Genomic DNA, 21,739 nt, shown 5'->3' with positions numbered 1-21,739 from the left:
TGTCAAATAAATGAAGCAAAAAGTGTAAAACGTGAAAAGTGTTGTCTTCTAAAATGTAGTTGAGATAAAATATAAAGTAGTAGTTCCCCTAACTTGAGTACAGCACCTTAGTAAACGTTGTATCTAACTCTGAAATATAATAAAGTAGAGTAAAATAATATTTAATGGCAAATCTATGAAAGGTAAGAGCTCATTTGTGCACTCAATGCATACAAATACAATGTTTAAAACACAGTGAGAGGAACATTATCACAAAATAAAATTGACACAGTGACATTTGACAGAAGAATAAAAGCTACAGAGCAGTTCCAGTGTTATTAAAACTATTTAGTGACCTATGCAGAATTCTAATGTGGACCTGGACTGGTCCGCGGACCACACATGGAGCACCACCGTCCCGGGACGGTGTGGGAAAACAACGTTGGAGAACCTCGGAGTCTGTCCCACTTTGGTCCGGCGGGGGGAGCTGTTGTCATTGGGATCGGGAGTGTAAAAGAGTCCAGCCAGCCAGTCAGTCAGTCTGGGCTGCTACTGCTGGTAGAAGTTGTGCAACCAGTAAAACCAACGCGGGGTGAGGTGAGACGTTGGGAAAACGTCACATGAGAGTTCCCGGAACTCTTAACTTCTCCGGTTTTCTTACTGTCAGATTGAAAAGTGCACCTACGACGAGTTACTCAAGAGAGGAAAGCTTTCCTACTTCATGTCGGTATGTATGTTTATAATGTCGGAGTATAAAAGTTTAACCCAGTATTCACATGGTGGCTCACTGGTATCCATGTGAGTATGAGCAGCAGTCTTAATGGTAGGCGAGTTCATAATCTACAATAGGCTACACCATCCTATTTGTACAGGTTTACTTTTGGTTTTGAATTGTTGAGTGTGAGGCATAAAGCAGTAGTTTGTAAAGGACGGTACGTGTTATTCATTATAACAACAGTAATTATACTGATAATGATAGTAATGCACGCTATGTTCCATTCTCTCAATTGTTGATACAGTAAACTATGCACTTGGCTTATTCCTGTTTAAATATTGAGAAATGTTTGCAGTGCATCATGTCTTTATAGAGACATGTAGTCATGCAAATTCCCCCAATAATCTAAGTTATACAGAGCATGATCAATACCATGCACTGTTAGATCATTAATAACTTTTTAAGATTGTGTAATATTTTGATGTGTTTTTGATTAAACATCACGGCTGCAGACTGTTTTGGGTTTAAATTATAAAAAAGTTGACAGGTCACGCTACTATCTGCTAGATTTATTTTTCATTTATTTTTGATTAGAGTAACTGCCTGTGGTTTGACATATGGCTATCAGGGCCGTTATTGTTGCAGTGTTTGCTATTAAGTGAGAACAGGCAGGAAGGAGATCAGGAGTGCTACCATATCCCAGTAACCCTGGCTTCTTGAGTGGACGACAATACTGTGGGCTGGTCCACTGAGCAGATTGCTGTGAGGCTAAGTATAGCATGCATACAAGTAAATCAGCAGAGAGCAATGGCCCCCCTTTGTGACAATGGAGGCATTTCCCGCTGTGTTGGATAGCAATCCCAATGAATACCCAGGTAACAGCCTTTTAAAAGCCATAATTGCTAGGCTTGAAATGGGAAACCTATGAACAATAACAGAACTACAATTTCCTGTATTGATGGAATAATGTATTTTACAAGATGCTTTTATGTTCTTACGGACAAACAAAGGGATGCGATAATCAATCTGTGTGGACTCCAGTTTGGGAGCATTACATTTCTTACCCTTACACTTATACTGGATGTATGGCCTTAGAGAAGATGAGGTTTTTCTTTCTCTATGTTTTTCTCTAGAAACAGTCAGACAGTCCATTTTCTCTTTCCCTCTCTCCTTGTGGCCTTACTTGTACCGAACACTGTAGACCGTGCTGGAATAGTGTGTGACTCTGGCTGCATGACCACGGCATACCAGGCATGCCATCGTCTTTAAACAATCAGAGTCTGGACCCTGAGCTCATTGCTCACTGGTGCTGCTGATGATGATGAGGAGGAGTGTGTGTGGAGCAGAGAAAAGAGACGGTCAGTGAAGGACAGAGCTAAAACCAGGGCTATCACACTGACACGACATCAAAGACGCTATTCTTTGAAGCTTCTTGCACAGCAGGAGCCATTTGTTTGACCATACAGGACTCTGTTGATGACCAAACTTCCTTCCTTCACTGTGACCCCTCCGCAGAAGCACTCTTGGTGCTGAGTGTCATTATGAGATGTCGTCTCCAAGCGCCTCCTTCGTGCAAATCAAGTTCGATGACATCCTCTTCTACGAGAACTGTGGCGGCGGCAGTTTCGGGAGTGTGTACCGAGCCAGGTGGATCTCCCAGGACAAAGAAGTGGCAGTGAAGAAACTGCTCAAGATTGAAAACGAGGTAGGAGTCATAATTGCCTGGGCTTTTCATATACTTTTTAATTGTCAGTATAGTACTCATTTTAATTGCTACCCCATGTAGGGGGATGTGTTGACTTCTGTAGCCATCACTCATGATCATTATACACCCCCACTCTCAGAAATATGCAGCGACAGAAACAGTATTGCCAAATGAAAGAATGTATTTGGCCCAATTACAGCCGGGACTGTTCCTGAGATCTTTTTGAAAGCTCAGGCTCATTGTCTTACAGACAAAAAAAGAATTATCTTTGAAATCTTGTCAGGGAAATTGTATTACATTTGTTGGCCTGTGATAGGATGTTCAGAAAGCGATTCATGGTTTCTTGTTTGAAATTGTAAAAGATCACAGATATCCATTCAACTTCACTCAAGTGTTGGAGAGATGATTGTTCAGTGAAAATTATAATGTAATCCTTTCACGTTGAACCAATTGTTCATTTAATTACAGTGTTTGGCTACAATTAGATAAATTGGTTTTGTCAAGTTTCTGTTCATTCAAGGAATAGTTTCACAGAGATCTTTCTGGATTTCCGTGTCATTTTTTTTACAAACATTCATGATCCCAAGTGGATGAAAGTTACTGACTTTGGTGATTCCCTTTTTCTACAGTGCCACCAAGAGGTTGACATTTGTGTTTTTTAGTGAAATAACTCAACAACTTTTGGATACATTGCTAGGACCAAATAGCTGAAAAACTAATGACATTACCATCAGCCTCCTTTGTGTTAAGTTTAGTGCTAATTACCAAACGCTAACACGCTAAACTAAGACAGTAAACATGGTGAACATTATACTTCCTTAGCATCAGCATGTTAGCATGTTAGCATGAGGTTAGCATTTAGCTCAAAGTGTGACTGGCCACTAGCATAGCTGCAGACTCCTGTTTCTTAAGACACTGATATAGTGATGTTCAGACATTTGTATAGCATTAGCATGAAAAAGTTACATTTCCTATGTTTATTGTTTAGGCTGAAATCCTCAGCGTCCTCAGCCACCGTAACATCATCCAGTTTTTTGGCGCGATTGTTGAGGCTCCCAACTATGGAATTGTCACAGGTAAGATTTAAGCCTTCATATTGACCGTGTCATAAAAACAATATGTCTCAATGATAATCAGTGTACACCAGAGCTGCCTGGCTACAGAATGAAAGAAAACGCAGCAGTTGAATCTGTTTGCATCAGTTGCAGTTTGCTCAACGCTGAGTGGTGCAGAGGTTTCTATAGAAACATTAGTGAATGCCAGAGGGTTCGGGAAGTGCACACATTGATACAGTAGTTGTTTCTTTTGTGTGTTTAGGTTATAGGCTGAGAAGAATAAACCTCATGTAACAAGGGGCCCACAATGCCTCTGCACAAACTTTCACTTTACTGTGCAGGTGTCATTTAAGTTTTATTGTATTTTAAACCATGTCTTCTCAAAATCAGAATCAGCTTTAATGGGAAAATAAGTGTGAGCACATACAAGGAATTTGCGTATATAGACATACGGCCAAAGGGGAAAAGTGCAAGGCCCTAAGGTAGCTCACTTGGTAGAGCCCATGTACATAGCCTGAGTCTTTACCTCAGCAGCCTGGGTTTGAATTTGACCTGTGCTGCTTGCAGTCCCCTCTCTCCCCATTTTCAGTCTCAATATGTCCTTTCTAATAGGCAAAATAAGGCCAAAAACATTCTACAAAAAGGGAAAAATGTCCCAAAAATAAAACACAAAAACTAATAGAAATTAGTGGCAATTAGTTAGTAATGTCTGTCACACTTTCCCAAAACCCAAGAAGACGTTTTCAAATTACTAATTTCGTAAGACCAAGAGGAGAAAGATTTTCAATTTACATTGCTCTAAATCAACAAATGAACACATTTCAGAAGCTGGAAACAGCAAATCTTGCTTCTTAAATTTAGCTTGACAATTAATCAATTTTCAAAATGTCAATATCTCTCTACTGCAGTGTTAAAAAACTACTACCGAAACAAAAGGCCGGGTTTTGACAATAGGTGACGCAAACACAAAAAAACTTTGTTTCAGTTTGCAAAACACATGCTACAAGTTAATTTCAAATTCCGCGTTGAAAAAGAAAATTCTGTAACAAAATACTCAGTCAAGACAAAAAGAAAAAACACATTATACATTTTATTTTTAATATTAACAGCCTATATTATCTAGTGGTGATTAAAACAAGAAAATTAAACTGTTTTCTACTGCAAAACATTCCCGGCATTTAAATCAGGAAATTATTTTCATTATATCCTGATGTAAACCCACTGAAATGTTTTCCTTGCGTGACACGTCCATTGTTAGCACGACTACAGTCATCTCAGGTAAACTCCACAACCTCAGTGACCTGAGATTTCTTTTTTTATATGTCCATCACCATGCTGATATAATTATAACTATACTATTTATGTCCTTTTCTTGTGGAATGGAGAGTGGTAGACTCTGCTGAAAGTCTCTCATGTGAAATATTGTACTCAGTTTCTGCACTTGAGTCAAATGTTATGCAAACTATGCTCTCTGTGTAATAGCTGTGTGGGAGAGCCGTATAAAAAGAACATGAACATAAACAAAAAACTCATGACACCTCAGCAGTCTCTGTAGTATTTTGCAGCCGTGAAAGAGAGAGGTTATGTTGTCAAGGAGCTGATTGATGTCTCTATTTGTCAAAGCAGAATCTAATTAGCACCGATACAGGAAAGATGTTTATGGCCATCCTGACCATGTCATGTCCACATTCATCAGCTCTGTTATAAATTTCCTCTGTCTGTTGACATACAGCATCAGGCCAAGCAGTTCCCTCTTTCTGCAGCCAATATCTACAACCTGTTTCAAAAACACGTTTGTCTCTGCTCACCTGCATAAGTTGAACAATATCTGTCACTCAAAGACCTTAGAAACGTAATATATGGAGGTCAGTTTGGGGTAAAGGTACATTTACCTGTGTTGCACACAAACTGATTAAAACGCCATTTATTGATCAAATGAAAGAGCTGTATACAACATACCCTCAGCAGCCATATTATTCATGGAATGTGGATGAATGTACTATAATAAAGTGCAGAAGCAGACAAGTCTTTACTTGCACGCACAGGTGAGGTCAGGTGAGCTTATTTGTACATCTGCCGTCAGCCTGCTTTTGCCACATTGCAAATGCAAAAAGCCATGCATGATCCAGACTCATAAAATAATAAACATTGGTGTATTTTATGATTGTTAATTAGACTCCTGCCTTGGTGCCTATGTATGTTTACACTGTGTTGGAACATGATTGGGTTATTATGCACAAACAGAGGTCTCATGCTGTTTTAGCCGGTATGATGGAGCTTGTTTATCTTTATTCAGGCACTGTACCTCACAAGATCTCTGTCTGCAAACATGTTGATTGGCTGTTCTACATATCTTTGTGTTTAATCAAAGCTTTATCTGTATGCTTTGGACAGTTTTCCAAGGGGGATTTTGCACAACGCTACCTAGTTGTCAAGACTCATGAAAAGTCTATTCAACTTTAGAAAACAGAGCAGAACAACTGTTTATTTGTGTTTTAGAGAGTTGATAACATGTTGGCTTCCAAGGGAGCGGTGTTCAACTACACTGTGATTAATTGAGTTCATATACAGCGACAGTTCAGTGAAAGGAGCAATCTGTAAACAAGACAGAGTCAGCAGGCTTCCAGAAGTCCTCTGGCAAATTTTCTACTGCCAATTGTTTTCACGTAATGCTCTCACATACTGCACTCATATGTACAATTCAACGACTCAAGAGAACAGTTTCTTTATAAGACATTTCACCATCAGAAGTCAGTCAATTTCAATAATACAATCTCAAACATGATCACATTTCCCCACAGAGTATGCAAGTGGAGGATCGTTGTATGATTACCTGTCCAGTGATGAGAGTGAGGAAATGGACATGGGGCAGATCATGACATGGGCTGCAGAGATCGCCAGAGGTAAATGTGACATTTTATTTTACAAACATTTTTCCTCTTTGATTAAATAAGTAAATAACAGCTTGGGCTTGCAAATAACATTGTCTTTGAATTAATCAATTAATTGAAAACCTTTATTTTTACAGTGAGAGATTAGGGGTAAGCTCTTGCCTGTTTACAGGGTTTTACAAAATAACAATAGGCTTCACACATGGTTGATGATGAAAAAATCCAACTAAACAACAACAATTGATACTTAAATTGTTGACTCAAGTCATCATTTATTGCAGTCATTAAGTGATGTTCACACTGATAACCAACGTGTGTGTGCAGGCACTGTAGGTGTGCTTTTAAATAGCAATATAAATATAAGATACAAGTCAATGAGTCTTTATTTTGCTCAAGAGTAAATTCCTAGTAGTATACATGTTGCCCTCAATGCTACTCTACACATACAGTATTTCAAACAGGATAAAACAACCTCAATGTTCTCCTGTGAATGATCAGAGCCACCAGTGAATATAGTGTTTCCAGTGACCTGCTCTGAAAAACGTCTCTTTATTTCCACTTTAGGAATGCACTATTTACATTCAGAGGCCCCTGTTAAGGTGATCCACAGAGACCTCAAGTCCAGGAATGGTGAAGGATTTAATTTTAAGAATATTTTTGTCTCCAAAGCAATATTCATTTGTACACATACACTAATGCATAATATTCTTTAAAGTGAATACATAGTTTTATTTACTTTTTATTTTCTCTTGCAGTTGTTGTGTCAGCAGACAAGGTTCTCAAGGTGGGTTTTTCGTAATGACTTATCTCAGATACCTTTAACTGCACAATAAGAGTGCTCTGATGAGGTGATATGTCTGGTTAACTGCATAGTTACATTTTTATCTCAGAATTTAAAAGGAATATGAGTAAGTGGTATGCCATTTACCTACAGTATGTGGACACAAGAGGGCAGTGACTAACTTAGCATTTACAACAAAAAGCATTACTGATGTGCTTTACTGTAGACAAGATTGGTAGAAAGGAGATTAAATAAAACTCATGAAAGAGAAGTAGTATATTATGGAAAACTATTCAGTAACTCAAAACATTTTGAAGCCTCTTTTGTATCTGATGTATCATGAGACAAGAGCATAGTGTGTCAAATTACAGTGATGAAAATAGCAATTGTGTCCAGGCCTTAATGATGTGATTACAGAACAGTAGATATCCACATTGTAGCATTTACCAACACCAGCATCACCAACAGATACACACTTTCAGATTATTACAGACACTTTTTTTCTGAATTGTTGGTTTGATTAGTGCATAGTAAGTACATTGCTATATGGATGGTAGCTATGGATACCAAACTAAACATTTTGATTTGGATGCAATGAGAATCTTAATTTAGTTTTTTGTCCACTCAGATCTGTGATTTTGGGGCATCCAAGTTCCTCACCCACACAACACACATGTCCTTGGTGGGCACGTTTCCCTGGATGGCTCCCGAGGTGATCCAAAGCCTGCCTGTGTCTGAAACATGTGACACTTTCTCTTACGGTGTGGTGAGTGACAAGAAGGAAAGGAGGGGAAAGCAGAATTCCCCCAACTGATGGCATTTTTAAGTTTACTTCACACTGTAGCCGCTCTAACAAAGTATGTACTGTTGCATTCAGTAAGCACTCAATTGGGACATACTTCTTCCTCATAACATTGCAGCTTGAACCTTTTGCTCATATATCCGCTGCACAGAGAATAGCCAGAGAAGCATGCTGGTTTGCATACTAAAAAATGCAACCAGATGGAGTGCAATTTCCTGGTATTTTTGGCATAAAGCATTAGACATATTGGAGACACACTTAATCATTTTCCTCCATACTAAATTGTATGGTAGCATGGGTATTTGAACTCACAAATAGTGTCTTAGACAGTTGCCCATATTCCAGTTCTTAAAACCATTTTAAATGTATTTATTATGGCACATCAAAGATCAAACAACAAATGATTGACAGGAACAGTGAGACGTATAACCTGATTCAAAATGTTTTCTTTTGTTCTTAAAGAAGATATTGGACTGCAATAATGTTGAAAAAAACAACCTATGTAATATTGAACCAAATATGTTCAATATATTTTGAAGAAATTGCAGCTTAAAAAAACAACTGTCAGTCAACCAGTCCCACTGCTATCTTTATTTCTGCATTTCTTTCTCTGCTTAAGTGGACAATATAAGTTATTTTGACCTTTGCAGAAGTAAAGACTCTTAGAAAATGTGTTTGTCTTTCTTCTTCCTGAAACTCTTTTTTGAAGTAGTTTCAAAATGGAAACCAGTTAATGGCACAAAACAATTTCAGTTTCTATTATGCAAGTGTAAATCTCGGAAAGAAAATCTTGTTTCCTCAGATATACAGTAGGCAGGATTTAACAAGCTAAATAGTCAATTTTTATAATTGCAATGACGCTTTCTGTGTCAGAGGTAAAGCAAAATAATTACAGATTTACAGTAAGTATGCAGTCTTTCCGTACTGACAGACTTCTGAGGAGCTGATTTCTATGGCAAAATACATACATATAATGAGAGGCAGCTGGCAAGTGCAGAAATGAGGAAATGTAGAGTACAGTAGAGCCCTTTGGTGTTTGAAAATGGCTCTCCATCTTTTTATAATCTCATTTTTTAAAGATGTTGTCTCAGGTTGAATACCTGACACTGAGGAATACCACCTGAGAAGCACCTAAATGATGAAGGGAGTGTTGTTATGCACTTCAGAAGTCATGGCAGCCTTTTCATTATTTTTTTGTCTATTTTCTATGCTGCATTTGGTCTCCAAGAACGACAGAAAAGTGTTTTAAAGGTTTATTTTTATATAAATACACAACAGAAACAGATAAAAGCTACCTATTTGGCTCTACAATAATTATTATTTATGCAATAACTAATCTAAGAAGATTCATAAATGTGTGTATGTTGACAGAGCATACACATACATCTATGCGTACATTTATTATAGTTTTATAACTTTGTTTGTTTACTGACCTTGGCTCTTGACTTCTGTGACAGGTGCTTTGGGAAATGCTCACTCGGGAGATACCCTTCAAAGGTCTGGAAGGTTTACAAGTGGCCTGGCTCGTAGTGGAGAAAAATGAGGTACTCTAGTGTGTGATTATGTGTATGTACCGTGTACAGTATTGACCCTTGAAACTGGGGAATCATTTTTGTCAAGAGGCTGAAGCGTATGAAGCCACTGCTAGCAGATGGTTAGTTTAGCTTAGCTCAAACTCTCAGCAAGTTAATAAGCATAAATTTCAAAATGTCAAACAATTTCAATCAGCAGCCCTTCAGCTATTCTTACATCTGACTGTACGTGTTTCAGAGATTAACCATCCCGAGTGGCTGTCCTGGCAGCTTTGCTGAGCTCATGAGGAACTGCTGGGCAACAGAATCAAAAGTGAGTGATCCGCTAAGTTACATTAGCATGCAAATTGACAACACATGTACGTTTTCATTTGAATCATACAAAGAAATGTTTGTATGTTGATTCAGGAAAGGCCAATATTCAAGCAGATCCTCTCTACTTTGGACTCCATGTCTAATGACAGCCAACTTCCTCAACAGTGCAACTCTTTCCTTCACAACAAGGCTGAATGGAGGTAATGTGATCAGCCAGTAAATGTATTTATAACTCTCTTTTTCACCACTATACTGCCTCAGCCTAAGGAAATGTGTGACTGTTTCAAAGAGTTATGTGGAAATGTAGCTGATGGGGGCCGTGAAATACAAAAAAGGACTTGAGATCGTGCATATAGATCTTTAATAATTACACTGATAGCTACATAAAGGCATGAAAACCTCCAAAGAATCATCCATCTGGATATACTTCCTCTCTTTACCCATAAGGCCCTAAAAATAATCACCATCTTTTTCAAGTAGAAGTGTTTAATTGGGTTGTATGAGCAGCTGGAGGTTTGGTGATGTTCAGCACAGCCTGAGTCTCAGCTGTTACTTTATTCTCTGTCTGCCTCTCTGTGGGGCTTGTCTTTGCTCTGAGGTTTTTCTCAGAAGTTGTGCTTGTGGCATCGTGTCCAGGCAGCCATCTGCAGGTGCAGTAGGTTGGAGTGAAACTGGCTGCTTGGAAACAGAAACCGAAAATGTGTGACACAGAAAGATGCATTTGTTGTAGCGCAAGAGGTTTGGTACTATAAGCCTGGCATGTGGGTGATCAGAGCTGGAGGTAACTTCACCTGATAGGGCAGTGAGATATTATTTTGGCCATGTATTTTTTTATGTACCGTACCGTACAAGACTAAGAGTCTATTGCCTGCTAGCAGCACTGTGATACCGCACTTATGCACACAGCGGTGCTTTGAGCTAAATGCAAACATCAGCATGCTAATTTGTTCATGATTATAGAGCATGCGCTAAAAGAAAAGTCTGGGAAGTTCTTGTCCCCTGAAGGAGACAGGAATGAACAACAACAAAAACTTGATTCTGCAGACAGTCTCACCTTTTTACACCTAATTTGAATCCTCTACAGCGCTCCATCATCACTTCTTTTTCATGTACACACAAATTGTTAAGCTGCTCTTATAGCCAATGAAAACACCTTTCACTTAAAGGGGAGAGTCGCTACTTTAACCTGACACTTATTGTTTCATGTCAGATCCGCTTCACTGCCTTGTATTGTATTATTTTATACTGCATTGTTTGTACAGACATACATCAAGAGAGTGTAATGGTCAAAAGCAGCTGATTTAATACAATGATTGCTTTGCTATGTCTTATGACACCTAAAGTTAGAACTTGTATTTGTGATCTAATTATTTGTCTAAGAACTAAATATAGACCCAGTCACAATAGTTAAACATGTTAAAACTAAACAGATGTTACACTCTGTATCAGACCAGTTTGGACAGAATAAGAACAGAGTCATTTTTCTCTGGATTAGACATTCTGCATGTACAGGACGATGTGAAATGCCAAGATGTTTATCAGGAAAGTGGTAGGCAAGAGAACAAATGATTTGGGAAGTTAAGCTAGAGTGGAAATTGTTTGAAGTGGGAAGCGTCGGGGTGGAAGAACCGGAGGAACCGGAGGACTGGGAGGAGTAAGGATGGGCTTTCCTGCTACATGGGTTTATGAACAGAGGGAGAGTGTGAGAACTAAGTTTTTGTTGGGCTGAACTCAGCATGAATTTCCACGACACACTGTGCAGCCCCACCTGCTGGGCAAAACAAACTTCCCCCACATGAGACATTGTCCCGTCCTTGGCATCCGAAGCATTAGACACAGACTAATCACCTTCTGACTGCAGGGCATCACTGGGTTTTTTATAGTTTTACTTTATTTTGTTTTAGTATGTACCACTGCTTACTGCCATAGTACTCTAACTGATATGAATTTCACTATTCCTCACCCTGGGTTGTTTAAAGGATAAGGCTGGTGATATTCATTATTTTTGTTATTGTTAACAAATCAAACAAAATGACCAAAACTTAAGCTAAGAGCTCTTTAACCTTTTAAACACACTGATCTGTCAGTGACTTACTAATTCATTAAACTGCTCTGTGCCAAACCCACATAACTTCATTTCAAATTCTAGAGGACATCCTAAAGATGCCAAATATATACATTTAATAGAATAAAGCAGCAATAAGAGCAAGGAGCCTTACAAATATGATAAATCAGTTAACCTTAATGCTAATTAAGTAAAAATAAGAAAGGAAACCTAGACTTTTAGGGGCGGAGACTCATCAATGAGCCACAGTTCTGCAGCAGATACAAGTTTCTTCATTTCAATGAACACAAGCATTGTAGTTTACTGAGTCAATCCCACATTCAACACACCCTGCTGCAAAAAATACTATTTAGGGCATCAATTGTGTATTAATCCGCAACTGAGAATAGTCTTTGAACAAATGCACTATTTAGTTCTGACAAAAAGACAAATATGAAATCATGCCAGTCTTTAACATTCTTTTTTTTTGTATTGTAGAGATATTTGGTGAATTGTTGACTTTGTTCTGTCACTGTAAACTGCAGGTGTGAGATTGAAGCTACGCTTGAGAGACTTAAGAAGCTGGAGAGAGACCTGAGTACCAAAGAGCAGGAGCTGAAGGAGCGAGAACGCCGTCTGAAGATGTGGGAGCGCAAACTCATCGAACAGTCCAACAGCCCGGTGAGTTCCTCTTTACGTCCTCTCCACCTTGGTCCACCTTCACCCGCAGGACGGCTGCCACCAGCTGTCAAGTAGTCACAGAAGCATCACCTCACGTTGGCACTGATGTTCACATGCTAGTTTCCTCAAACCCATTGAGAGAAGGACAGAATCCCTCACAGATCTTTCTCTGGGCTGACATTGAAATGTGAAAAGCAGTGGAATGAAAATAAAAAGTGTGGAATGAGAAGTGAAGGGAAAAAAGCACATTATAAGAAGATTATGTGTGTACTATTGGCAGTACTTCATTTATGTGCAGTGTAGTGCATGGTTTCCGAACAAGTACATCTGCATCATGATGCACAGAGTGAATGCTGCATTTCTCACCAGGATTCATATTGAATTGTGAGCGTTGCAGAACTGAAGTTCACGGTGGTGTTGTTTTGTTGTTTGTTTCCTTGCATAGTAGTATTTGCATGCAAAAGACACAACAGATTATGTGGTGTTTTTGCTTGTTTGCACTTTGTGTTTCTGTGATCAAAACGTGGTTGCCTTCTCAAAAACCGTGTGTGACAGAATGCCACAGAAGTGTACAGTGTAGATAACTCCAACACCTTTGGATCAAGTGCACTGAAATCTCTTTCTGTGTTTCCTATCTTTTCTGGTATCTTTCTTTTACCATCTATTGTTCTTCTTGGTTTGGGGTTAAACTTGTCCACTTTTCTTGTTTACACTTTTGTTGTGTTTTGAACTGATTACTTACTTCCTTTTCTTTTCTATCCTTTCTTCTTTTCTTTCATCCCTGTGTCCCTCCTTTCTCCACCTGTCTCTGCCTCTCAGCTCCTCTTACCTGTGGCTAAAAAGATAAGCGCTAAGTCGTTCTATGAGTCTAAGACGGAGGAATCAAACAGTTCACAGATGTCGTGTCAGATCACAACCTCTAGTAACGAGGAGGTGAATCTGCAGTCCATGATGAAGGGCTTTGAGGACGTGTTTTCCTTGGACTTTGGCCGGCCTGTCCTGCACTCGGGCATGCAGGTCAACATGCAGGCCAGGCAGAACTCCTCCGTGTCGAGCTGTGTCAGAGAAGGACACAAAATCAACATGACTCTGGGAATGGGACGCTTCACTTGGTCTGACGACAGTGAATAAAGCTCTCCGACGCTCTGCATTCCCACCTGCATCTATCAAAATACTGCAATATCACTTGATGCATTATTGGTGACGTGGAAGCAATATTTCATCATGAATTACTTGTTAATTCATGATTATTTTGATAATTTCATTAATCATGAAAACATCAGAAAACATGTATTGACTTACTAATTCTTCTGCTTTGTTCATGTTGTATTCAGAAATCGCTCAAAGTAGCACAGAAAGATATAGTAGAATATATTCGTAGCCCTCCACCTATGTATATTATGGATGTCATTTACCGTATGTCTAATGTACTGGATGTATAGTGCCGTGCTGTGAAGAAAGAGCCACATGAGCCAGTTGCTTAGAGAGGGCCAGGCTTTTATGATGAAGTGACATTTTGCTGACATTAAGATTGGCCAATTTGTTCTGGATGTGTTGGAGTGCAGTTGTTGAGACGCAGTCTCTTACCAGGATGAGAAAGTACATGTTTTTTCCTCTGACTGACCCAGGTTCAAAACAGCAGGAGAGGGACGTGTCTGTATGACTGTCAGCTTTATTGCTCATTTCACATTTTACTTTTCAAGACAGGCTTCTTGCTAAGGCCTTACAAGATTTAAAAAAAAAAAAAAAAAAAAAAAAGAAAGAAATAATTATAAATAACAACGTTTCTGCGCTAAAAGGCTTCATTCAGAAGTCCCAGATTTACCAAACGTAGATTTTAATAGAATTATTTCCTTCTGTAGACACATTTTACATACAGTATCACACCAATACGGTCTAACTGAATATTCACCTCAAGACCTGCACTTTACAGTGGAGAAAATCGTATTAGCATTAGTGTTGAAGTAGGTATTAGGCTTCATCTGGGGGAAGGACATGCTTCCTTGAGCATAGCACATTAAATTGTCCCATTCACTTGTTATCATCAGTCGGTCTCATGAGGATGTAATCCTCTGCATTCCTGTGTTGTTGCTTGTTAGCATCCTGCCTTGAGCTAATATTCAAACACTGCCTGTACTCTTGTGCCATCAAGCCCCAGACACACTAGACTAGACATAACAATTAACACAGACTCTCTCTAATATTTACATTTCCCTGTGTGAAATCCTGACACAACCAGCCTCCACGTTTGTTAGTCATCTCCTCGAGCTTTCACCAAAATCATACGACCAGCAGCTTTTTGATGTGAGTTATTTCCCTGCATCCTTCACAGTTCTGTCAATAAATCAGTTTCCTTCAACTCTCTGCTGAACTGTTTCATGAGAATGATGTTGTATTACTACTATTATTACCAAACCCTTTATGGTAGGAGATAGAACAGAGCGTGACTGATTCCATTTTTAATAAGATTGTAAAATATATTGCTTCACTGGGCATTTATGTTGAGCTGTTTCTTGTGATATTAACTTCATGCCAGTTTATAACTCCCTGTGTTCATGGTCTGGTTACACATCATCCACTTAGTCCACATGGGGGCAGAATTGTGTGAACTAAACCTAAGTCTTTTTTTCTTTTTTTTACCCCTGCAGATTTCCACACACATGTCATAAACACAAAAACTATGCTCCCCATTTTTAATTTGAGAAAGTGCTTGGAGAAAAATCTTGGCAGCACATTTGTGAAATACAATATGCTGCTTGAAAAGTGACGTTAAGTCACTCCAATGAGACTTTGGCAGCGGCAGAGTGTTTCCGAATCTGTTTACTTCCGAACCGCGGCACTGGAGGAGGCGGAAAACGCTGCAGGGCTGAGTGGCTTTATGAGGCGGCGGGCTGCACTGAAATGTATGGCAGCGACTGTCTATTGAGACAGGCATTCAGCTCATAATCTGAGCTGTTATCAGATGTCGTGGGAAGAAGACAGTGAATGGGGGATTACTCATTCATTTAGTCATCTTTCCTCCAATTTTCCATTGCATTATTTCTGTCATTACACACCAGTCCCATGATCACAATGATGAAATCTTTATTTTGGCTGGCAAGTTTCTGCCTGATTACATTTAATGAGCAATAAATGATTTATCATTCAAACAGATCACGTTAGATCAGTCAGATGGACATTTCGTTTGATATAGACCATTAGAGGCAAGTCTTCTTCATCCCACAGCACAATAAACGCAATAAGTAATGGCTTCACAGACATGGAAAACATGGCAAATTTCCATTTTAATAACATTTACTTAAGTCTGGTGATTTTTATTTAAAATCTGTCCATCATGAATACACATGTTATACTGTCTGTATCCATCCGTATTCTATTGCTGTTACTTCTGTTTGTCTTTTTTTTTTATGCAGTTGCTGCCCCACTTTGACATCTATACATGGACAGAGGAGCATGTGGTCAGTATCTTTGCATTTACCTTATAACTAATATATTATTTTAGATTTCCACACTATTGCTATTAAAAATAATGTATTACCATTTTTTTCTCTCAGTATTTCTGGATGCAGCAAATATTTGGCACAGGTGTGTTCATTTATCTTTAGTCCAACTTTGGCATCTTCAACCTCTTTATTTGTGATCAGTTGTTTAAAAACTGCGTTTGTCCTTTTCTCAGAGGGAGGAACATTTGGCATGCAGCTGTATGCTGACCTGTTTAAAGAAAATCACATCACTGGAAAGAGGTTGCTGTTGCTCACAGAAAACGACATGAGGGACATGGGGGTCAAGTCCAAAGGTCACGTCATGCACCTAAAGGCAAGGCACAGTTAACCATTAACCACAACTGTCTTATTTTGTTTAATCCATTTGTAATTAACAGGATGAAATTTATGTTCATTTATATTGGAATCACGTTGAATTTCACATTTTCTCTTTGGCAGGGTGAAATTGAAAAGCTAACGAATGATTTCCTCGGTTTGGTCCACTTCCCACCTCTGTTGAAGGTATAAAAGTGTATTCTTTATCTTGAGGAAGGCAAGGGCTCTCTGTCTATATTTGGTGCCTAAACTCCCCTTTATTTCCCAGGATGAGCTGGGAAAGGAGGTTGAGATGAGAAAAACTGTAAATCTGGAGCTGGTGTTTGGGTACCACTGGAAACCAGGAACTGGGAAATCTGTGAGTTTATAGTGAAGCACACACAAACACACACTGACTGCAACAAAAATGTCTATAGCTGTGAGAATCAGATGTAGTTCATTATTCGCTCTATGAATGGTGACCAAAAATAAATTTAGGACAACCAGAAAGAAATGTTGTAACTACTTTGATTATGAATTGTTAACATCTTTAATACGTTTGTTAGTATTGTTCCTTCGTAAATGGATGTACAGAATAATGTGTCTGCCACGATTGAATCAGCCTCCGTGTACTGAAGCTGTTTGTTCCAAGGATTCATGATGATGGCTGTTATACTGACCATTGAAGGCATCACTAGACATGCATAAAACCAGACGAATAAACATTTCATTCTCAGCCATGTACCACATCCACCGCGACTTGCTCACAGCCCTTTGTTTGGGTCTCAAACTGTGGAGAAAGGGTGGCTCTTCACTTGCTGTTTGAATTTAATCAAAAATAGCCCATTTAGCCAGAAGTCATTTTCTTTTTAAAAGGCAAACGTTATTTAATCTTTCAGCTGTTCATTGTCCCATCATAAATAGTCCTCTTTCAGTGTGTTCGGCAGGGCTGAAACGAGCCTGCTAATTGCCTCCCATTTCTTCTGACATGTGGTGGTTTAGTGGGTAGAAAACACAGCAGGGAGAAGGAAACAGGAGGCTGAGAAAATGAGAGCTAATTATTTTCCCCTGCCTGGTGTCAGGTTCCGTGTCAGCCTTGTTTTTACAAACTGGAAGGTTTTTTGCACTAAATAAAACAAACCCGCACTGCATTTTTTTTTTCTTCGCCCCTCTTTGCTGGCGATGTCATGGAAGCAGCTGCACTTCTCAAAGACAAAATGAGGGCCTGCGATTGTGCGGCCACCATCTGACAGCCACTGAGGGTCCCCTACTAATGAGGATATCACCGTGCAGCCAAGTGAAAGGTGCTGAATAATGTATGAGTTGTCATTAGACGCACTCGGGTCCTAGGCATCATTACCAGACATTGTTTCTGCTGGAGTGATTAGACTAGCATGGACCTGGAAGCCCCGGTGCGACCGTCCAGTGCCGACAACAGGCCAGCACGGGGGCCACTGGTGTGTTTCTGAGCCAGAGGCCTGCTGAAGCTTCCCCTTTGAGCCGTTTCCAGCCCCTGGGGACGATGCAGGAGAGGGCGAAGGCTCCTCAGACGAGTGTGTTAGTGCCACTCCTCTGATGTCTTTCTCTGTGATCACTGCACAATGGATTGGCCTGTGCCATGAACCCTGTGTGGTTAAGCGGTGACCTGTGGCTTCGTGGCCGGCATTTGGGGATTGGCAGAATCATTACTGCTCCGTCAGCATTCAGTATGCAGGAGAAGAGGTCTGGGGAATTGTTCAGATTTGTGCCTCCTAGTGAGGATTTGATATGTGCCGCATGCAGCAAGTCATGAGGAAAAACCTTCACCCTTATCACCTAAAATCGACCCGATTCCTGCTCCAAAAAATAATCCTGGATCCCACCGAGAATAATAACATCTAGTGTTTGACAAGGAATTTACAATGTCTACATAACAATCTTTGCTACTGTCGTTATGTATTTCTGTCTCCCTCTAATTGTATTTTATGAAATGTGACAATTTTCACTATAATGTTGAGGCATTAGTACTGATTTCATTAAGATCTGATCTCTAAATAAGGAGTTTCACAAATGTATTTTGTACAAATTGACTTTGATATGATTTCCTATTTTTCGATATAAATGTGATTTCTGTCGTCCCCCTACAGTAAGTGGCTTTGTAGCCACTACCATCAAACTACCTCTAGGTTGTGCTGTTGGTTTATATACAAGAGTTACCAAGTTCTCCACACAGAATACTGAAATTAGAAACTTTTCTATACAATCATGTGTTGTTTCTGAGTGCACCAGACCAGACGTAACCTATCTCACCATTATAGTTTTATTTAAATCTGATTTTATTGCAGCAGTACAATAACAGAGATATTGGTGTCACAAAAAAAAATGTATATGTCGAAACCCATCTTTTTTTCTTTCAAGGACTGCAAATGGAAGATGTACATGGAACTTGATGGAGATGACGTTGCAGTAACCTACATCAAAGATGTCATCTTTAATGTCAATCGACAAGATTTGGAAAACCTGAAGATGACTAAGGTGTCGTCGGAAACACATTTGCTAAACAAGTTACAAATTACATGACCAATCAATGCTAAATGCTGTCTTTGTTTCTGACCTAATGGGTTGCATTTTATCACTAAGATTGTTGTTTTGTCAGATAGTCAGTCAGATTTTTTTAATGAACTAAAATCATTGCAATGCAGCCACCTTTTGTGATGGACAAATGGATCGTTGGAATACAGCCGAACCATAAAGTCGACTACACAGTAAATTATGAGGTGAGAGGCACCTCACAAAACAAAACAAATATACACATCAGCCATTTGAAATATGAATTTGAACATGCATCAAATGCAATCACAAAACTGAGCATCAAGTATACATATTTAAGACACTAAATATATTACATTATAAACTGCATTCTCCGTCTCTTTTCACTTCAGAATGATGTCAAGTCACCAAAGTCTACCAGACACAGCTGTCCATTGACGTGGAGTCAAAGTGGTAGACAAGACGAGATCAAGACTGTGGAGCTGGTCATCGAAACAACACCAGCTAACATCGACTGGAGCCCCATAGACAAGTCTTACTCTGGTAATTGTAACTATTGTATTGAACTAAAGAGTGCCAAAACAACAGTTTTCACTGCTGGACGAATTAGATTGTTGAATTTCCTGATTTGAAGATATCACAAATATATCTAACAGTGTTTAACATAGACTTTGCCCCTAATTGTATCAATGCATATCTTCCTTTTTAGACATTGATACCACATGGATGTACAACGTAAGGCAGAGGCAGTTGATGAATCAGAAATCTCTGCCAACTACTGCTGCTCTGACTTCCTTCACGAGCTCCGATGCCTGCACACTGCCTCAGTTCCTGTCTGCACATGAAAGCCAGGGGTGTTCTTATGCCGCAGCTGTGCGTCGCTCTCCAATCCGCGCCCACGTGTCTAGTTGGATTGACTCTCGCAGCTCCTCTCCAACTGCCAGCCTGTCGGCCAAACTCTCCTCGCTCCATCTGGGGTCAAAGGGCAGCAGTCCTTCCAGCACTACGTCAGAGAGCGCCTCAGATAGGGAACGGGAGCGCCCACGCAGTGCTGGAGCAGTGCATGACCGCTGCAGAAACCTCTACTTTGGCAACACATTAACTGTGGGAGGGGAGCAGCGTAGGGGTAATGCATGGACCAATACCAGAGGTAACTATGTTCATAATAAAACCAGCAGAACCACGCGACAGCCAGGGAGGCCACGGTCCAACAGTTACAGTGTCACATCACAGAACCACCCCTCCATGATACCAGGTATATTGTCTGTGACTGAAAACCCTAGTGAGGAAAAAGAGGGGGCCAAAGCCAGCGATGGAGGGTGGATCAAAGTGGAGCGGCAGAAAAGATTACCACGTCAGGACAATAAACAAGTCAGAGGTCGACAGAGGAGGGGGGGCAGGGGAGGGCGTGGCGCTGGTGGAAGAACTTCATGTGGACCACACGTGAACTGACAGCTCCCTGACATGTCATGCTCTGAAAAGCTTTTATATGATTTATGCCTGCTTACATGCTGAAAATGAACTGCTTGTTTTAAGAGAATCACACTGATGCCTATGATCGGATGTATATATGTATGAACATGAGCTTTTATTATAAAAAAATATAAATGATTTATTATTATTTTAAAAATGTACAAGTCAAGTACTTCTTTTTCTTCCTCCCATAAAAAGGCAGATGTTGACCTGTAGTGTGGATGCATTACATTTTTAAAAATGATTATTTATAAGCCTGGTTTCTCTCAAGTAATCAAATAAACTGTTATCACACCTTTACCCAAGATGAAATGTTCTTTTTTTCAAATCTATACTTTCTGACTTGCCTCTTTAGTGGGGGTTTTTTGGCATATAAATATAACATGATCTTCTGATTCTCCATTCTTTGACAATAGTCACAGGAAATAAGATGAGATACGCCTTTATTGCTACCCAATGAGGAAATTTGGTTGTTGCAGCAGCACAAGGAGGAGGAAGGAGGTATTGGAACTAGAATAAGAATAGAAGACATACAAATACACTATTACAAGAGCATTAAATACATAATTAAAACGCAAATGTAACAGTGGTGGGATGTGATTAGTAAAAGCACAGTCAGCAGGGTATATAAACAGCATACACCAGACTGAAATATGATATGATTAAGTGATGAGACTTAGAGTTTGTCTGTTTTAAAGTAGAAATATAACAGAGATATACTATAGTTTATAATGTACCAAAGGGGTACAATATATTAGCATATTTAATATAATATGATATAGTATGGGATATAAAATATATTATAAGGCAGAAGTAAACTTCATAATCCCAGATGTGCAAAGTTCTTTGAGGTCTGGTGTGCCACACCTCAGCCTTGTTATGTTCTTGCTTTAATCATCCATAGCCACTTCCTGCTGTTTATGTCACACAGTTTTTGTCTTATCTCAGTTTTGTTGCCAGTCAGTGCTATCTTTTATTATTAGCCCCTTTCACTCAGCTTTATTAAATTGAATTCCCATATCTCCCCTTGTGCTTTGCCTCTCCCTCCTTTTAATTTCTTTATAAACTCTAACCCCAAATAAAGTGTAACCAAAATATTCCTATGTTATTAACTCTAATCAAAGTTGCATATATGTTTCATTACTGCCTCCTGTATGCTATAACTTGAAAGTGACTGATGTACTTCAGCAGGTAAACGTTGGCCCTGTTCAGTGGCTGCAAAGTTGGACAGAGCTCAACATTTTACCCGCCTTGCATGCAAATTCACAAATAAAAAATTCGCGCCACGGCAAAGCACATGGAAGACCCACCGCTCTCATTCCCTAAATGCCTCAGGAAATAATACTATTGTGAAGTTTAATCAGCCAAAGAAACACCAAACATATTTTAAAATCTTGATGACGGGTATCGGTTATAAATTTGACCTCCCGTGTCTTACAG

At 39.4% G+C, this 21,739-nt stretch overlaps 1 protein-coding gene across 2 annotated transcripts; it reads left to right on the top strand.

The window, feature by feature from the left end:
• Window positions 1-556: 556 nt before the first annotated feature.
• map3k20a (mitogen-activated protein kinase kinase kinase 20a) lies at window positions 557-20,588 on the top strand. 2 transcript variants are annotated; one of them, XM_054615028.1, is made up of 20 exons: window positions 557-706; window positions 2,213-2,399; window positions 3,388-3,475; window positions 6,256-6,357; window positions 6,910-6,975; window positions 7,101-7,129; window positions 7,755-7,892; window positions 9,386-9,472; window positions 9,699-9,773; window positions 9,869-9,975; window positions 12,365-12,500; window positions 15,914-15,958; window positions 16,055-16,085; window positions 16,177-16,316; window positions 16,442-16,504; window positions 16,587-16,676; window positions 18,695-18,811; window positions 18,979-19,053; window positions 19,219-19,369; window positions 19,536-20,588. In XM_054615028.1, the coding sequence occupies exons 1-20, from the start codon at window positions 600-602 to the stop codon at window positions 20,276-20,278; spliced, it is 2,577 nt and encodes an 858-aa protein (XP_054471003.1). In that variant the 5' UTR covers window positions 557-599; the 3' UTR covers window positions 20,279-20,588. The 2 variants fall into 2 exon arrangements, with proteins under 2 accessions (XP_054471003.1, XP_054471002.1); XM_054615027.1 differs by having other exon boundaries at window positions 2,210-2,399.
• Window positions 20,589-21,739: the final 1,151 nt, after the last annotated feature.

The sequence above is a fragment of the Anoplopoma fimbria genome, chromosome 16 (assembly GCF_027596085.1).
Source record: "Anoplopoma fimbria isolate UVic2021 breed Golden Eagle Sablefish chromosome 16, Afim_UVic_2022, whole genome shotgun sequence".
NCBI lineage: Eukaryota > Metazoa > Chordata > Actinopteri > Perciformes > Anoplopomatidae > Anoplopoma > Anoplopoma fimbria.
The sequence above is the reverse complement of the archived record's forward strand: the minus strand, read 5'-3'. Positions and strand labels throughout refer to the sequence as shown.